The sequence below is a fragment of the Protomyctophum bolini genome, assembly GCF_963924005.1.
Source record: "Protomyctophum bolini genome assembly, chromosome: 8".
Lineage (NCBI taxonomy): Eukaryota > Metazoa > Chordata > Actinopteri > Myctophiformes > Myctophidae > Protomyctophum > Protomyctophum bolini.
This window is the reverse complement of record NC_137869.1, coordinates 31170310-31189705: the sequence shown is the minus strand read 5'-3', so window position 1 is coordinate 31189705 and position 19396 is coordinate 31170310. Positions and strand designations below refer to the sequence as shown.

The 19396-nt window shown below is 43.8% G+C and overlaps 1 protein-coding gene across 1 annotated transcript in view; it reads left to right on the top strand.

Moving 5' to 3' along the window:
- The window catches only part of insrb (insulin receptor b), a 112127-nt gene that overhangs the window by 58162 nt on the left and 34569 nt on the right, over nt 1-19396 (top strand). The window contains exons 3-4 of the mRNA XM_080771253.1: nt 16503-16711; nt 17374-17507. Coding sequence (XP_080627379.1) covers nt 16503-16711; nt 17374-17507 — 343 coding nt within the window. The remainder of the gene's footprint in view (nt 1-16502; nt 16712-17373; nt 17508-19396) is intronic.

Sequence of the window (19396 nt, the reverse complement as noted above, 5' to 3'; positions counted from 1 at the left end):
GTTCACAAGGTGTTAACTGAGGACAGAGAGAAGGGTGAGCTGAGTTCTTTCTCCTCTCTTTCTAGCTTTCTGTCCTTCTTCCCCCTCTCTCTCTCTCTCGCTCTACATCTCCTTACAACATCACTCACACTGTTTCTTACTCTCTCTGTGGCTAATATGAGCAGATAATGGGCCATTGAGGTAGAAAAGGAAGGCTTAAAAACAGCTTAGTCATGACTGGGCCTCTGCTCAGTACCACTGATTAAATTACCTACATGAAGCGGGTATTTATCTGAGAACAACTGCAATCCATAAAACAGCCGTTACCAGTGCCCAGTTAAAGATGTCAAATCGCTGTCCATGTCTGAGTCTGTGCGTGTGGCCGAGGGGGGGCGCTTGAGCAGGCATTTGTCCGTGGAGAGGGGTCGATGGCTCCATGTGACATACTTTTGTTATTTAATGTCACTTCATTACTTCAGATCGTTGACTAAGCCAGAGCCTTTTCCACGCTCCCCTTCACTATACTATTTATTCTTTGGCTATTCCAAAATGCCTATTTTAGCCATTTGTCGAATTTAGTTTGGTAGCCTATTTGTACCTGACCATAATTCATCAGCTTCTGGATCTTTCTTTTTTCTGTAACCTTATCTGTTGAGACAAGCCAGCACTGCAATGGAGCTGATGGCACAGATAACCCTAACCATTCCAGGCATGCCACAATCAAGCTCATCAAACAAAAGCATTCTAATGAATCCATCTGTTGGGAACAGGATAAACCATGGAGACTGCATGGCGAGAGAGACTCTGGTGTCTGTCTGGCATGAAGTCAGACTGGACCTGGTGCTGAGCTGTCTTGGGCAGGTGGGAGTGTGGTCGGTTGTAAAAGGTACACCTGTGCCATCTGTGTGCACACAAGAGCGTGCTTCCATCTTTTTGTTGTTGCAGACACAACCGTGCGACACTACATACAAGGCAGGCAGGCAGGCAGTATGCGTCAAATATGTTTACAGTCATATCTGTGTGCCAACTCGCCTGCCTTCGTGCGTGTGCACGGGTGCGTGCACGGGTGCGTGTGCACGGGTGCAGCAGTGCTGTGAAGGCAGATGATGAGGCTGGTGATGCAGGCATCTCGTTCCATGAGATAGATTTTTGCTCCCTCCATCACATCCCCACTGTCATCAATCTGTCCATCACATCCCCACTGTCATCAATCTGTCCATCACATCCCCACTGTCATCAATCTGTCCATCACATCCCCACTGTCATCAATCTGTCCATCACATCCCCACTGTCATCAATCTGTCCCCTCCATCACATCCCCACTGTCATCAATCTGTCCATCACATCCCCACTGTCATCAATCTGTCCCCTCCATCACATCCCCACTGTCATCAATCTGTCCAGTCAGCAAAGCTTGCTTTGCCACTGTGTGTGTGATAGGTCTTGTTTTGTTCTGACTTCTGAGTTTATTTGTATGCATGTACTGTAAGTGAAAGGATAGTGTTTATTTTATACTGTGTTCGATTTGTGTGTGTGTGTGTGTGTGTGTGTGTGTGTGTGTGTGTGTGTGTGTGCGCGCGCGCACGGGTATACAGCCTTGTTTTGTTTGTGTGTGGGTGTGTTTGGGTGTCAGGAAAAGTGCAGCCAGCAGCAAGGGCTGCGGCTGGTGGCACTGTGACAAAATGAAACATGTGGCGCCGCGAAGGAGGAGGGGAGGAAAGATGGAGGGGACGGGAAGAAGGATGTCGGAGCGGTGCGAAGGAAAATGGAGGAAGAGAGGAGGGGCGAGGAAGTCAGAGCGCGCGTTGGGAGGCCAGACGAGGAGGAGAGGAGGTGGAGAGGTGGCCCATCGGTGGGGAAGTATTGATTTTGGCCCCGTCCCCAGCGTCTGTAATGAGATCTAGTGGCTGTGGCTTTCTGCAGGAGCAGATCAGTCACCTGCGGCTAGACGCTAAACGCCGGGGATGGACCAGGGAGGAGGAGGAGGAGGGGGGGGGGGTGGCAGGTGTACTGGAGGGCCAAGACGAATGGTGTCCAGGAGGATGCATGTGTAAGAGCTAAGGAAGGGGGGGGGGGGGGGAATCTGAGGGAAAGGGAGAGCAGGGAGGAGATGAAATGGATGTGGTGTTGATATGGCATCAGAGAATATCAAGGTAAAACTATGACCAGGAGGGAATGTTAGAAAAAGATGAGTCGTTAGAGACGCTGCTAATTATACATATAAAAAAAACGCTGTCTGTGTCTGGACTGATCTCCATGGCGACAGGCTGGGCCCCACACGTGTTGTGCTCACACACACACACACACACACACACACACACACACAGAAAGGGGAAATCAATGAATGGACAGACAGGTGTGTGTGTGTGTGTGTGTGTGTGTGTGTGTGTGTGTGTGTGTGTGTGTGTGTGTGTGTGTGTGTGTGTGTGTGTGTGTGTGTGTGTGTGTGTGTGTGTGTGTGTGTGTGTGTGTGTGTGTGTGTGTGTGTGTGTGTGTGTGTGTGTGTGTGTGTGTGTGTGTGTGTGTGTAGGTGGGTCACATGATGTTCTTACACTGATTTATTATTTTGTGTTTATTTGCAGAGCCACGCTTGTGAAGCACTTTTCCATGAAACATATTCACAGTGTCATATTCATGTCGTATCATAATATACGTAATTGCGTATATCATATCATTACTTCCCCCCCCCCCCCCATCCTTTTTTATGGAAATCAGTGAACCGAGAGGAACAGATTTGGTGTATATGGGCCATCTAAAGTGGATACAGCTAATTGCCTTACAATGCTGCAGGTCACTTTATAGCCATTAGCACCACAGTGCTATTAATTCTCACAATTTTACAGTCTGTTGACAATACAACAGAATAGGCCAACAAAAGAGGCAGTTGTTTCAGACGCAGTCTGAATACACAGGACTGTGGAGGAGCTCTATAAATTGATTGTGTGTACTCCACTAGCTGTTTAATTGTTCCGCCCTGCCTCCCCCGGTGTATTTCTTACCTTTTATTGCTGCTGTTAACTGGTAACCTTTCTGTTCACATAAATGGGTGTGTCTGCTCTGCTCTATATGGGAAGATTATTAGTTATATAATTGATTATATAAACGTATGTCTAGACTTGTGGGGACAGTATGTGGTTTTGGGGATAACAAGAAGGTGGTTTGTGAGATACAGAAATATAACAATCAATTATTTGAATCCTAGTGTGGGTTATCTCTTAGAATCAAACCAAATCGAGTCAGGAGGTCGTTGCCATTTTCTACCATTAGCCATGTCTGTTATGTCTACAGCCTTCCATGACCTTTTCAGCAACCAAACTTGCTTACTGTATGTGTTTGTGTGCGTGTGCGTGGAACTGAGTGTTTGCATGTGTCCTCTGTTTGTGTGTTCATGTCTGTGTCTGTTTGCTTTTGTGTTACTAGCTCTGGTCTCTTTCAGGCCAGTCCAACTTCCAGTAACACAATAAAACCAGGATCATTTAGCCAACAGGAGAGAAACACAGAATGGAACACCTGTATTCAGATTCAGAGCCTGACTGGCACCGCAGATTTGGCTGATCACAGTTTTGGATAGTCCTAGACCGCAGATTATCGATGTTTAGGCCGATATTTTTGTCTTAAAGTTTCTATTTGAGAACAATGACTTATTGGCAAACAATTTTATATATATATATATATAATTTTTTTTAACCACTTAATCTCTGTTCAAAAACAGCGCCCCCTGTTGGTACCCTAAACAGACAGACAGAGGGACGAACGGACATTGCTGGTTCTAGGAGTGGTTGCACCACTGAAAAAATAGTATAGGTTGCCGTCATTCTCATCGAGGACCTTTTCCTGTAATTCAATTCTAAGTAATCTGTTCTCTGTACTATGTTCTGTAGCAGGAGTATGACAACACACACACACACACATGCATTTGTGGGGTGCCAGGAATCATGTGCCAGGAAAAAAAAGAAGAAAAACATACACAGTACAGTATATGGCAGGTACCGTACTAGCACATTGATTGACACATTGGTGGTGGCAGAAGCACATGTTTGATGGGGTCACTGGGACCTGACCAGGTGTCATGGACCAGAGCATCAGCGTCGTGGCTCAGTCACTGGGACCTGACCAGGTGTCATGGAGCAGAGCAGCAGAGTCGTGGCACAGTAACTGGTCCAGACCAGGTGTCATGGAGCAGAGCAGCAGAGTGGTGGCTCAGTAACTGGTCCAGACCAGGTGTCATGGAGCAGAGCAGCAGAGTCGTGGCACAGTAACTGGTCCAGACCAGGTGTCATGGAGCAGAGCAGCAGAGTGGTGGCTCAGTAACTGGTCCAGACCAGGTGTCATGGAGCAGAGCAGCAGAGTCGTGGCTCAGTCACTGGGACCTGACCAGGTGTCATGGAGCAGAGCAGCAGAGTGGTGGCTCAGTAACTGGTCCAGACCAGGTGTCATGGAGCAGAGCAGCAGAGTCGTGGCTCAGTCACTGGGACCTGACCAGGTGTCATGGAGCAGAGCAGCAGAGTCGTGGCACAGTAACTGGTCCAGACCAGGTGTCATGGAGCAGAGCAGCAGAGTGGTGGCTCAGTAACTGGTCCAGACCAGGTGTCATGGAGCAGAGCAGCAGAGTCGTGGCTCAGTCACTGGGACCTGACCAGGTGTCATGGAGCAGAGCAGCAGAGTGGTGGCTCAGTAACTGGTCCAGACCAGGTGTCATGGAGCAGAGCAGCAGAGTCGTGGCTCAGTCACTGGGACCTGGCCAGGTGTCATGGAGCAGAGCAGCAGAGTCGTGGCTCAGTCACTGGGACCTGACCAGGTGTCATGGAGCAGAGCAGCAGAGTCGTGGCTCAGTCACTGGGACCTGACCAGGTGTCATGGAGCAGAGCAGCAGAGTGGTGGCTCAGTAACTGGTCCAGACGTATAGCGTGTGTTTGTGCATCACACGGAGGTTGCCCCTAAGATACCAGATAAAATGTCTTGTCCAAACATTTACTGTTGAGGATTTGAATGTCAGTGTGTGTGAGTCATTCACAGTCACACACACGCACGCACGCACACACACACACACACACACACACACACACACACACACACACACACACACACACACACACACACACACACACACACACACACACACACACACACACACACTGTAAAAAGACACCACAGAGCATCGGGCCCATCATTGTGTTGGTGACAGTTGAGCTCATCAGGTTTATACAAATAGATCTGGTAGAATGAGAGATGATGAGATGGTGATTGCTGGAACCCTCTTCTCTCCTTTCACTGGGATTCCCTCACAGTGACAGAACAGCTCTATGACATCATCATAGTACCACACAGTGACAGAACAGTTCTATGACATCATCATACCACACAGTGACAGAACAGTTCTATGACATCATCATACCACACACACAGTGACAGAACAGTTCTATGACATCATCATACCACACAGTGACAGAACATTTCTATGACATCATCATACCACACAGTGACAGAACAGTTCTATGACATCATCATACCACACAGTGACAGAACAGTTCTATGACATCATCATACCACACAGTGACAGAACAGTTCTATGACATCATCATACCACACAGTGACAGAACAGTTCTATGACATCATCATACCACACAGTGACAGAATAGTTCTATGACATCATCATACCACACAGTGACAGAACAGTTATATGACATCATCATACCACACAGTGACAGAACAGTTCTATGACATCATCATACCACACAGTCACAGAACAGTTCTATGACATCATCATACCACACAGTGACAGAACAGCTCTATGACATCATCATACCACACACACACAGTGACAGAACAGTTCTATGACATCATCATACCACACAGTGACAGAACAGTTCTATGACATCATCATACCACACACACAGTGACAGAACAGTTCTATGACATCATCATACCACACAGTGACAGAACAGTTCTATGACATCATCATACCACACAGTGACAGAACAGTTCTATGACATCATCATACCACACAGTGACGGAACAGCTCTATGACATCATCATACCACACAGTGACAGAACAGTTCTATGACATCATCATACCACACAGTGACGGAACAGCTCTATGACATCATCATACCACACAGCCAGTGACGGGACAGCTCTCTATGACATAATCAACAATACAGCGGACGCTTTTGGCCATCTCTTGGCAAGTACTTTGTAAATATATATTGAGCATTGATTTAACTCTGTTACAAATTACACAGGATTTTACTCCAGGAAGTAGTTTCTGTGTAAAGTTTGTTTGTTGTTCGTTGCTAGGAGTGGTCCACCAACTCACCATCTCCATTTTCTCAAAATGAAGAAAATGTGCCATGTTTTGTCTCCTTCATGTTTGACGGAAAGATAAGCAGGAAAGACAGGCTAGTGGAAGGAGGTGGGACGGACACACACGCACACACACACACACACGCATGCACTCAACCACTCGCACACACACGCCACTTCCCATCTGAGCACCATATATTTAGATTGTCACTTAGATAAATGGAAACATATGTTTTTGCATGTCGTTCGCCAGTGATGAGGGGAGGATCCATGTCATCTTTCACATATTTCACATATCGCCTATTCTTTTTATTTTCTGCCAACAAACCACAGAACTGGTGAGAATGAGGGACTTAAGCAAGGCACAGAAATAGCCCAGTAGCTCCACTAATCAATGAGCTATACTCTGGGAGGCACGGTGGTGCAGTCTGTAGCGCTGTGCCCTTTCAGCTAGACTGTCCCGGGTTTGATTCCCGCCGGGGGCGTCTTCTCTCCTCCGCATCATCAGCACCCGTACCCTATAGGTGGGGTTGGAGTTTGCTATGTTCTCTGCTTTGAAGCAAGCATGAGCTCAGTCCGGGGCTCTCCCCATGTTGGCAGAGGGAGAGAAGCTTCCCAGGATTACAGCTCAGGCAACTGGCACCGGGTGAAAGAATGAGTTACAAAAATCGTGGGATAAAAATTATATATATAGCAGAGCTATACTCTGTTCGGATGCCGGTGGGGGTGTGTGTGTGTGTGTCAGTGTGTCAGAAGAGATGGTGTTTGGATGTTTTGGCTGCAGGCTGTTTGTACTTCTCCCATCCCTTCATTCTCATCCAGTCAACCGGCTCCGGGCTTGGAGGTGCGCCACTACTCGTCTCCACAATAAAACGCCTCATTCACAGCAGGAACACGCACGTCCTGCACATCTTGCACATCTTGCACATCTTGTCTTATGGAAGCTAATAAATGCAAACATTTTACTTTATTGAGTGGATGATCATGTGAGTGCTTGTTTGTTTAAGTAATCCTTGTGAATAGATTTTTTAAAATAATTTACTAAATATACATGCAAAATACATAGATGATCTACAAGCTCTCTGCTTTGCAAAACCAATTGTTTTAATCCGCTTTTTAAAAATGAATTTATTGATATTTTTTTATAATCGATTAATGAAATTACCGGTAGCTCGATTAACTGTTGCACCCCTAATTCACGCACACTCTTTCCCTTAGTGCCTCTATCTCTATCTTTCTGTGTCCACCTTTTTTTTTATATAGCTTGGCTTCACAAACACACACACACACACACACACACACACACACACACACACACACATCGCTCAGGTTCTGCTGCTGCCTGTGTTTGGAGGCTTGCTTGCATAATGGCTGCTCTTTATCTGTGTGTCAATAACCTAGCGAGGGAGTGGCTGTTAGACATCATGAAAAGGACTCTCCATGTACACATCATTCTATACCTCCATGTACACATCATTCTATATCTCCATGAACACATCATTCTATATCTCCATGTACACATCATTCTATATCCATGTACACATCATTCTATATCTACATGTACACATCATTCTATATCTCCATGTACACATCATTCTATATCTCCATGTACACATCATTCTATATCTCCATGTACACATCATTCTATATCTCCATACACATCATTCTATATCTCCATGAACACATCATTCTATATCTCCATGTACACATCATTCTATATCTCCATGTACACATCATTCTATATCTATATGTACACATCATTCTATATCATGTACACATCATTCTATATCTCCATGTACACATCATTCTATATCTCCATGTACACATCATTCTATATCTCCATGTACACATCATTCTATATCTCCATGTACACATCATTCTATATCTCCATACACATCATTCTATATCTCCATGAACACATCATTCTATATCTCCATGTACACATCATTCTATATCTCCATGTACACATCATTCTATATCTATATGTACACATCATTCTATATCATGTACACATCATTCTATATCTCCATGTACACATCATTCTATATCTCCATGTACACATCATTCTATATCTCCCTGTACACATCATTCTATATCATGTACACATCATTCTATATCTCCATGAACACATCATTCTATATCTCCATGAACACATCATTCTATATCTCCATGTACACATCATTCTATATCCATGTACACATCATTCTATATCTCCATGAACACATCATTCTATATCTCCATGAACACATCATTCTATATCTCCGTGTACACATCATTCTATATCTCCATGAACACATCATTCTATATCTCCGTGTACACATCATTCTATATCTCCCTGTACACATCATTCTATATCTCCATGTACACATCATTCTATATCTACATGTACACATCATTCTATATCTCCATGTACACATCATTCTATATCTACATGTACACATCATTCTATATCTCCATGTACACATCATTCTATACCTCCATGTACACATCATTCTATATCTCCATGTACACATCATTCTATATCTCCATGTACACATCATTCTATATCTCCATGTACACATCATTCTATATCTACATGTACACATCATTCTATATCTCCCTGTACACATCATTCTATATCTCCATGCACACATCATTCTATACCTCCATGTACACATCATTCTATATCTCCATGCACACATCATTCTATATCTGCATGTACACATCATTCTATATCTCCATGCACACATCATTCTATACCTCCATGTACACATCATTCTATATCTCCATGCACACATCATTCTATATCTGCATGTACACATCATTCTATATCCATGTACACATCATTCTATATCTACATGTACACATCATTCTATATCTCCCTGTACACATCATTCTATACCTCCATGTACACATCATTCTATACCTCCATGTACACATCATTCTATATCTCCATGAACACATCATTCTATACCTCCATGTACACATCATTCTATATCTCCATGAACACATCATTCTATATCTCCATGTACACATCATTCTATATCTCCATGTACACATCATTCTATATCTCCATGTACACATCATTCTATATCTCCATGAACACATCATTCTATATCTCCATGTACACATCATTCTATATCTCCATGTACACATCATTCTATATCTCCATGAACACATCATTCTATATCTCCATGAACACATCATTCTATATCTTCATGTACACATCATTCTATATCCATGTACACATCATTCTATATCTCCATGAACACATCATTCTATATCTCCATGAACACATCATTCTATATCTCCATGTACACATCATTCTATATCCCTGTACACATCATTCTATACCTCCATGTACACATCATTCTATATCTCCATGAACACATCATTCTATATCTCCATGAACACATCATTCTATATCTCCATGTATACATCATTCTATATCTCCATGAACACATCATTCTATATCTCCATCTACACATCATTCTATATCTCCATGAACACATCATTCTATATCTCCATGTACACATCATTCTATATCTCATGTACACATCATTCTATATCTCCATGTACACATCATTCTATATCTGCATGTACACATCATTCTATATCTCCATGTACACATCATTCTATATCTCCATGTACACATCATTCTATATCCATGTACACATCATTCTATATCTCCATGAACACATCATTCTATATCTCCCTGTACACATCATTCTATATCTCCATGTACACATCATTCTATATCTCCATGTACACATCATTCTATATCTGCATGTACACATCATTCTATATCTCCATGAACACATCCTTCTATATCTCCATGTACACATCATTCTATATCTCCATGTACACATCATTCTATATCTCCATGTACACATCATTCTATATCTCCATGTACACATCATTCTATATCTCCATGTACACATCATTCTATATCTCCATGAACACATCATTCTATATCTCCATGAACACATCATTCTATATCTCCATGTACACATCATTCTATATCTCCATGTACACATCATTCTATATCTCCATGAACACATCATTCTATATCTCCATGAACACATCATTCTATATCTCCATGTACACATCATTCTATATCTCCATGTACACATCATTCTATATCTCCATGAACACATCATTCTATATCTCCATGTAAACATCATTCTATATCTCCATGCGAGGCCTGGACAACATAAAAAGATCCTTAAGACACAACAGTGGTCTGGGTCACACAGCAAAGTCTTGCTACAGTCGCTGGCCAGTTAACCAGTACGCCTCGGTCGTTACGATCATTATCATTAGGGGGCTGTCCTGTTGGCCAGCTGTGATCAGCGCACACATTATGAATGCCAATGGAAAAAAGTGAATATTTTATAGCCTCTTGCAGCCCCCTTCGCTCTCTGCTTGAGGTATGGTTCTCACTCTTCCTCCATCCCTCTCCCTCCCAGGAATCTGTCTGTTTTTGTTTACAGCTCAGTCCCCCCCCCCCATTCTCTCTCTCTCTCTCTCTCTCTCTCTCTCTCTCTCTCTCTCTCTCTCTCTCTCTCTCTCTCTCTATGCTGTCTTAGGGTGGTGAATATCTTGCATCAGATCTCTAGAAGCATTTATAGTAAAGCTTTTGAAGCTCAGAACTCCCACGGTGGCCAAATATAGTAAGCGTGCGTGGCTGCGTGCGCATGAACGTGTGAGTGTTCCTGAGTAAATGGCTCTGGGGTAAAAAACGTGTTTGTTATTGTTCCCAGTGTTTTGCCCATAGACAGCAGTGCCAATTAAAGGGGAGGTTTTATGTGTAAGAGCAGGAAGTGTTGCCGTGTGTGGCTGCATCCTATTGGCTCCCTTGCTGTTCCTTCCCTCGGGACCAGGCAGCCAGGTTTTTTTTTTTTTTTTACTACTGCGGCCAAATGAAAGGTAAACACGAGACACCTTTGATCAGGCTTGCATTTAAAATCCATACTGGAACCTGATGTGTTTTGGGAAGCAGCTAGTGGGTTATTGACTCATATAAGGTGTGTGTGTGTGTGTGTGCGCGCGTGTGTATGTGTGCGGTGTGTGAGAGCACTGAGCAGTCCAGGATACTACTTCCTCCTTTCTGCTCTTGTTGTGGAAGCGGGCGGGTGATTACATCGCACCATCCCGCCCTCAGCCCCCCCCCCCCCCCCCCCCTCTCCACACAGCATGAAAACAAAACAAGGCGTTGTATGAATGAAAGTGGGAGGGGCACTGGCCTAGAAAAGCGAGGCGGATGGATGGATGGATAGATAGATGGACAGATAGTGGTGCAAGGCTGACTGAGGCAAGAGAGAGAGAGAGAGAGGAGAGCAGGGGAATGAAGGAGAGATGAGAAGAAGGGAGGTGTAGGTGGAGCGGATGAATGAATAAAGTGAACTGACTGTAGCGTGTTTGGCAGAGGCGCTAGCAGACGTAGCGTAGTGTAGCCCAGCTCCAGCGTGAGCAGAATGGGGAATAATGCTGCAGCAGTACGTAGCTGTGCTACTACAGTAGGAGTCACTGCTGAGGGCTCAGGCAGAGACAGGGGAGGGAGAGGAGGAAACACACACAGGAAAAGCCTCTAAGAAACGGCGAAAGACGGAATAAGAGCCAACAGCAATTCGTAATATTATATAATCTCTTTATCATTCTAAATTAAAAAGGATTTGGAATTGAACATATAGTGTCGATATTTGTCCTAACACAAACATTACATGCCATTGACAATGAATGGAGAATTTAAGTCATATGTCTGAGCAAATCGTCTATTTTGTCCTAACACAAACATTACAAGCCATTGACAATGAATGGAGAATTTACGTCTTATGTGGACGAGCAAATAGGCTATTTCCGTCCTACACAAAGTTCCCAATTCCCATTAACAATGAAGCAATTGTCAATTAGAGCAAATAGACATGTTACGTCATGACAAATTCATAATAGAGCGCCCCTCACTTCACAATGGGTGTGATTTATTTTTTCATGGTGTTGAGTCCATATGTTACTCTCACACAGATTGCTACCAAGGTAGCTAGTACTGTGCTCCTTAATTTCCATGGCTATATGACCTAGTGTGGACTCTGAATTCATCCAAAACGGCAACGGCAGTATAAAGTAGTAACAGCTTCCTTGGCTCCTGGGCTGTGTCTGCCCCCTGTCTGCCCCGGCGCAGCCAGGGTTAACCCTGGGCGTCTCTCTTCCCCGACATGGAGGAGGCCATTGAATGGCTGCCTTCCCCAGCCAGCAAACACATTGGCTGAGGCTGAGGGTGGATCTAGGGCTAGCGCAAAGCTCCGGCACGGATCCCAGACGGGAGGGGGATCCGGGCTCTGTCTCGGCTCTGTTCTTGTTATGTGACGGCGTGGTCACAGCATGTACACACACATACCCCCCCCACCCCCCCCGACCTACACACACACACATACGGCAGACAGCAGGGAGGGGAGGTGGGGGGCTGGAGAGGAACAGACAACAGAGCTATGCATTTTTCAGTGTGTGCGCCGTGTAAGTGCATATTTGTGTGTATCTGCGTACGGAAGGGAGACTGTGTGATACTGTGATTGTGAGGGGAGGTGCAGCTCGGTGGAGAAAAGAAAATGTATTGGAACAATCAGGAGAGAGAAAGACCCCTGCGTGAACCGTCTTATAAGGTCGGAGGTGGTGTTTTTTCTGCATTAGCTGTTCCCTCTCTCTTGTCAAGTGTTTCACCCCTGTCCTCTCTTTCTTCATCGCTCTTTCATTTCCTTCAGCCTCCTTCTCTCCCCCTCTTTCCCCCGCCCCCAGCCATGGCCCTGTCTGTTCTGTCTACTTTTGCTCAGGCAGTGCGATAGGCAGCCCTCCCGTGCAAGGGGAGAGGGGTCCTACATGTAGTTGTTTCTCTGGCGGTGAGTCCTCATGTGATGCCCTCACAGTCACAGAGGTGGTGTCCCTTAAAGGCTAGCACGCACTGCTCGCACTGCTCAACTCACTGAAACCCCATATGTTGTTGAGCCCTCTGGGCTCTATGCTAGTGAATTTTCTGTTTTCGCTCTACATTAAATATCTTCACTGAAAAGAGCCAATCTAAAAGCTTATACGACATGTTTGCGACACGTCGTAAGCTTGTAGATCTGCTATTTTCTGCAAAGGTTTCCCCAGAATATGGATGCTGGGGTTTAAGTGGTGCATTCAGATGCACTCTCTTCTTCCCAAGGTTTTCTCTCAGTTTTCTCTCTCTACTCTTCTCCGTAGCTCAGTGACAACAGCTTAATTTGCTTGATTTGATTTGTTTAGAGATTAGCTTTGAAGTAATTGCCATGCAAGTCTGCAGCAATGCCCTTAAATCAATCTATCAATAAATGGAATGGTCAAAATAGTATTATTAATAATTCTTGGCACAGGTTTTTAGCCTACTCAAAATAATAGATTTGCTATGTGGAACGCAGTAGTGAGTGATGTTGAGAACGTTTAGACAATCACATGAAAGTAATTACTTCAGCTAGCAGTTCAGTATAATAGTCATATTACACTATAGTTCCGTTAACACATCTGTGCAAATTCCCCCTAGGCCTAATGCTGCATCATAGATTCATAGTGCCCAAATAAAGTGCATGTTACATTGCAGTTGGATTAAAAGTTATGATACATGGTACGTGGTATTTTGTTTCATTGTGTCTGAATAAAATAACATTTGGTAATATTTGCAATAAAGCTTATATGTCATGAATGATGCACACATTGTACATTGTTTAAGAATCTGTCTTAAACACCTTTCTAAATATAGTATGTGAATTGGAAATGACTGGTGGTCAGTATTATTAAATATAATTTGCAAGTTCATTACACCTCTACTCTAGCATCGTAGAGGTGGTGCTCTCTCTGTGTGATACTGTTAAACAGTGTAATGAGGGGCATGGTGCCAGAGAATGGTTATTTCAAGGGTCACAGACAGGAAAGCCAACAGGGAGTTCAAGTTGTACTACATTCCAATATTCTGTCTCTGAACTTTAAATCTGTGTTTGGTCATGTGGATTAAAGTATGGCTTGTTAGAAACTTAGAAAGTCACATAATTAACAGACTTATTTTAATTGAACGTTGGGAGCAACCACAGTATTTGAGGTCACCTCTAATATATAGCAGACGGTCAGATTAGAAGATTTGTAGCGGTTTCAGAAAAACACCAGTAGGCCAAAATTTGGCTGATGGCCTGGTTCATTTCCCATCCGGCTCCCTGCTGGCCAGCTAGTTGGGCTGTCTGTTCAGTCAGTCCAGTCAGGAAAAAGGTCAGGGTCTAGTAAAGATTATCATTCGGGCGTGAAGTTATACAACTGAGGGCCAGGGTATCGGCCATCGTCTACGATATGGATATAGTCATGCCTTCCCATAGCCTAAGCAATGACAATGAGTAAATGGCATTTGATTAACACTTACTGTAGTGGCACATGACACTCATGAAATGCTATCAAATAACCAGCATAGCTTTACCAAACTAATTATTAATAATCATGAATTAATTATAAATAAAAACATTGATAATTGGCACCTACACTTACATTGAATAAATAATAGTATCCTTAGTATTTTTCTTCTCCATGATTTTGTAACTAATTCTTTCACCCATTGTCAATTATCTAATGCAGTGGTCCTCAAACTTTTTTTTGGCTGTGCACCCCCTGTTTTTCTCCTGACCTAGCTGACGCACCCCCCAGCGCTAAGTCTCGTTGCATTTGGCCGAAAATTATAAAAAAATGTAATAATTATGATTATGGAAAATAATCACAGAATGTCACTGCAAGAGACATGCAGCTGCTGTATACTCCTGCAGCTGCTCTATACCTGTAGATCTCCTTACAACAGTGTTTTACAGGATTTTGCAGACTAGGCTAAATAACACCATAAACCCACCATTACCCTTTTCATGTCACACACCCCCTAGAGGGCGTTTGTGCACCATAAGGGGTGCACGCACCACAGTTTGGGAACCCCTGATCTAAAGTAATCCTGGGCTCTACTGTCCCTCTGCCAACCTGGGGAGAGCAACGTATTTACCTCATGCTTCGAGTAACCTTACTTTCGATGAGGAGCTGCTCCAGCAAACAAAGTCCTGCTGGGATTCCACAACAGTGTGGGGAGGGCGGCTGAAAAGCCGGCAGGTGCTGCTGATAATGCTGGCCTTGCCATTGGCCAGCCATTCTGTGAACCCCTCAGGGTTGCTGTTTTTCCGCTCTGTATTTTTGGTTCTTTTGTGCCCAGATAAACTCCAGTGGCTCCGTCACTCTGGTCATTTTGGCCCTGAGATTTCTCTCTGCCCACGCCTTCCTTATGTTATGTTATGTTATGTTTTGTGATGCATTACGTTCCTTTATAGACAAACCCATGGAGGGGTGCCCTGGGCGCAGCCATAGCTGAGGTGTCGCATTAAGCACAGCTTGACACATCAGCATTGATTGCCTACACCTGGCCTACAGGGCACAGCTCCATGGATTTGTCGAGATTGGGGTCAGAGAGACTGAGAGACCAGCATGGACAGGACCCTGGCCCTGCCTTCTGTCACCTTCTGTGCTTGTGAGGCACTTTAGTTTAGCTTAATTTAGTGCTTTAAAAGCAAAGTGTGGGAAAGGTGTAGTTGACTTTGGGTCAGCCTCACTTACCATCCCAGTTCCCACTCGACTCAGCCAGACCCAGAATGGATGCAACATTTAGTTTGTCATGTGAATCTTCTTAATTTGTGACCAGATTTGACTGAGAGCCTGCTATCGTGCAAAAGAAAATAATTTATTTATATTTTATCCAAAATGAGTTGATAGCACAGGCAGACTCTTCATATACTAGAGCATGTTTGAAATAAATATCAGAGCTGAAATCGACATGTAAATCTGAAATAAATGCTTAAACATGTAGCTAGGTGTAATGTTAGTCCACAGAAGTGAATCTTTCAAGCCTGTTTTCTCAATTCGCTGTTTTCTGAAAGACATTACTCTATAAGCCACATCTCCAAAACTGGTGGGTCAAACTGAACAACCAATATATCAATTTGAAGCTATGATTCCCTGCTTTCATATGGCATGACACAAAACTAAAATCTAATGGTAGTCACTCAGTCAAATTTGGCCACATTTTTTATAGATACTGACTTTTCAATGGGTTTGAAATGGAAGGATATAGCAACTGTGCTGTGGACGCACGCACAGGCTTATCAAAACAACTTTTTTCTAACTTCTCTCTCTCTCTCTCTCTCTCTCTCTTCATCCAGTGTGCACAGAGAACTGTAAGCATGGAGCGTGCAGCCTCCAGGGCCATTGCTGCCATGACCAATGTCTGGGTGGTTGCGGAGTGGTGGGGAACGCCAGTAGCTGTGTGGCCTGCAGGAACCTACAGCACGGAGACAACTGTGTGGAGAAGTGTCCCCCAGGATACTACGTCTTCAGGGGTTGGCGCTGTGTCAACTTTGCCTTCTGCCAGGTCAGTACGGGGGGGGGGGGGGGGGATTGATGAAGTCATGGCAAATTATTAGTTTCATGCACACAGACATACTTAATGTAATGTAAAGACACAGCTCAACTCAGGTCAACTGGTTGAACAGGTGGGGAAACAAGGCTAAGATGCATTGATCACAAGGCAAGCCAATCTATGTAAAGCGCCTTGGATAAAAGCGCTATATAAATGCACCATTTACCATTTTTCATATAATTTAAAATGGGCAAGGCCTCTAGTTTGAGAACAGTAAACGTGCTCTTTGGCTGACAAGTACTCGGCACTGTGTTTTCTCTGACTCACTTCTACGCACCCCTTTAGTCTTTTCCGACTCTTATGGTGCGTTCACACGGGCAGACACAAAGACGCAAAGATCCACAAGTGTGGAGCAGCTACTGTACATGCATCGTTGCGTTTTTGCATCGCCTTGTCGCCGGCTTACATTGACAATGAATAGTAGACTTGCGTTGTTGCGTCTGCCCATGTGAACTTGGAATAATAACATTGGGCTGCCAAAGCATTTCTGCGTCCCTGCCTTTCAACGTAGAGGCCAATATGTCATTTAATGTTGTGTAAAGTATTTTCCTTCACCCTGTGGTCCAATGGAGCACAGCCTCTGTCTCTGTGTCTAACTCTACTGTTCTCTGCAGGAGCTGCACAACCAGTGTAAGAGCAGTAAAAGGCTGCCACTGGACAGGGAGCCAGCCTGCCATGAGTACGTCATCCACAATGGAGCCTGTATACCCGAGTGTCCCTCTGGATATACAACCATCAACTCCACTACGTACGTCTGACTCCTACACACACACACACACACACACACACACACACACACACACACACACACATTTGAAATGTTTATTTATGTCCACATAATGAGAAGTACAGGAATACCTTGTACAAAGGACATAAACACTGCCAGTGCAGTTTGACAATAGGAGAGCAGCCAGTTACAACGTGCATGGACGGCAAAGCATCTTTACATACAGTACAGCCGACATGTCGTACACAGGGCAGCAGACGTAAATCATGGATAAAGGAAACAACGCCTCCTCCAAATTGAGCACACACACACACACACAGTCACACACACACACACACACACACACACACACACACACACACACACACACACATACACACACGCTCAGTCACTCACACATACGCTCACACTCATACAAACAGTAACCTTCACACACAATTCACAACATATCCTATATTTCTAAATGATTTATCCTCATTACTACCATGCCAGGCACATTGGCGCATCATGGGCATAGCTTTCAATATATCACGTCCCTATTTTGGGCCAAAAATCAGAAATCAACATCTACAAGCTGGCAACATGTTGCACTGCACTATGCGTTGAGTGACCTTACAGAGGTTATGCTGCTCTCACTCATTCGTCATACTGCTTATTTTCACTATTCAACATACGGCAAAGTATAATATAGGGCTTAAGGGCTTAATCCCACAGTGACACCACCATCAACATGGCCACATTGTTGACAGTGACTTTCATTACATGATCTTAGATGTAACTGTCGCCCGCGACAATACCCCCTGACCTCATGTTCATCACAGGTGTCATGTGAACACTAAACACTCACAATAACATTACGCGCAACAGATGGCGGTGTTTGGAAGTTGATCAAACACAATGTGAAGGGGGGGGGGGGGGGTAGGTTGAGATCCACTATGGAAAGTCTCTAGCTTCCCTGTGAGAAAGCAGGTTGACTTCAGGTTGAGGAGACATGACGTGTATACTGTATGGTATGGACAAACTGGAAGGCCAAAACATCTGTATTTATCTATACAGTACGTCTGTAGTTATACTGTACTATATGGGCCATTCTACCGAATTGGAAAAAAAATCCAAATGGGTGTATTAAAAAAATGTTTTTAGGAAAGTGACAAAAATCATTAAGTACTTTTTTCATGAATTGAAATTGAGTGGTTAGAGGTTGGGACAGCCACATTCCAATAGGAAGTGACATATAAAGGATGTTTTTTAATATATTTAAATTGATATCTCAATTAATGTATTGTGATTAATTTGACCATACTATGACATTACTACAGTGAAAAGTCTGAATACTAAATCGTTTTTTGATGTGTTTTTCATTGTGGGACTGCAATTTGATTTCGGTAGAATGGCCCATATGCATGATTTTACCTAAGACACAGCGGCCGGCCGGCTCTTTTTCAGACTGTTATCATAGTCACAATTGACATTTATGTTATTTTGTTTAAAACGTCCTAAAAATTTACAATTTTGTAATGATGAGGTTTCCACCTGACGGCGAGGATCCGCACAGCCAGATACATAACCGAACTAATTGCATGTGAAAGGAGGAAAATACCTGCCGTGCAGGAGGGGTGACCTTGTGTGACCTGTGACCTTGTCCCCGGGTTCTCTTCTGAGCAACCCGCTAGCATACAGACACGCAGATTGGGAACAGGTTGGTATAATTCTTGCTGTGGTTGGCAAGGTTTGGAAATCATAGTTGCCTAGAAGATCAAAGAAAAACGTGATACGCACGCGTGCACACACACACACACACACACACACACACAACCAATATTTTATTATTATATATAAACAACTATTCATTCTCACTTACTGAGCATTCGTTTATTTCAACCAAGGTTCAAGTTTTAGGTTGTTATTAG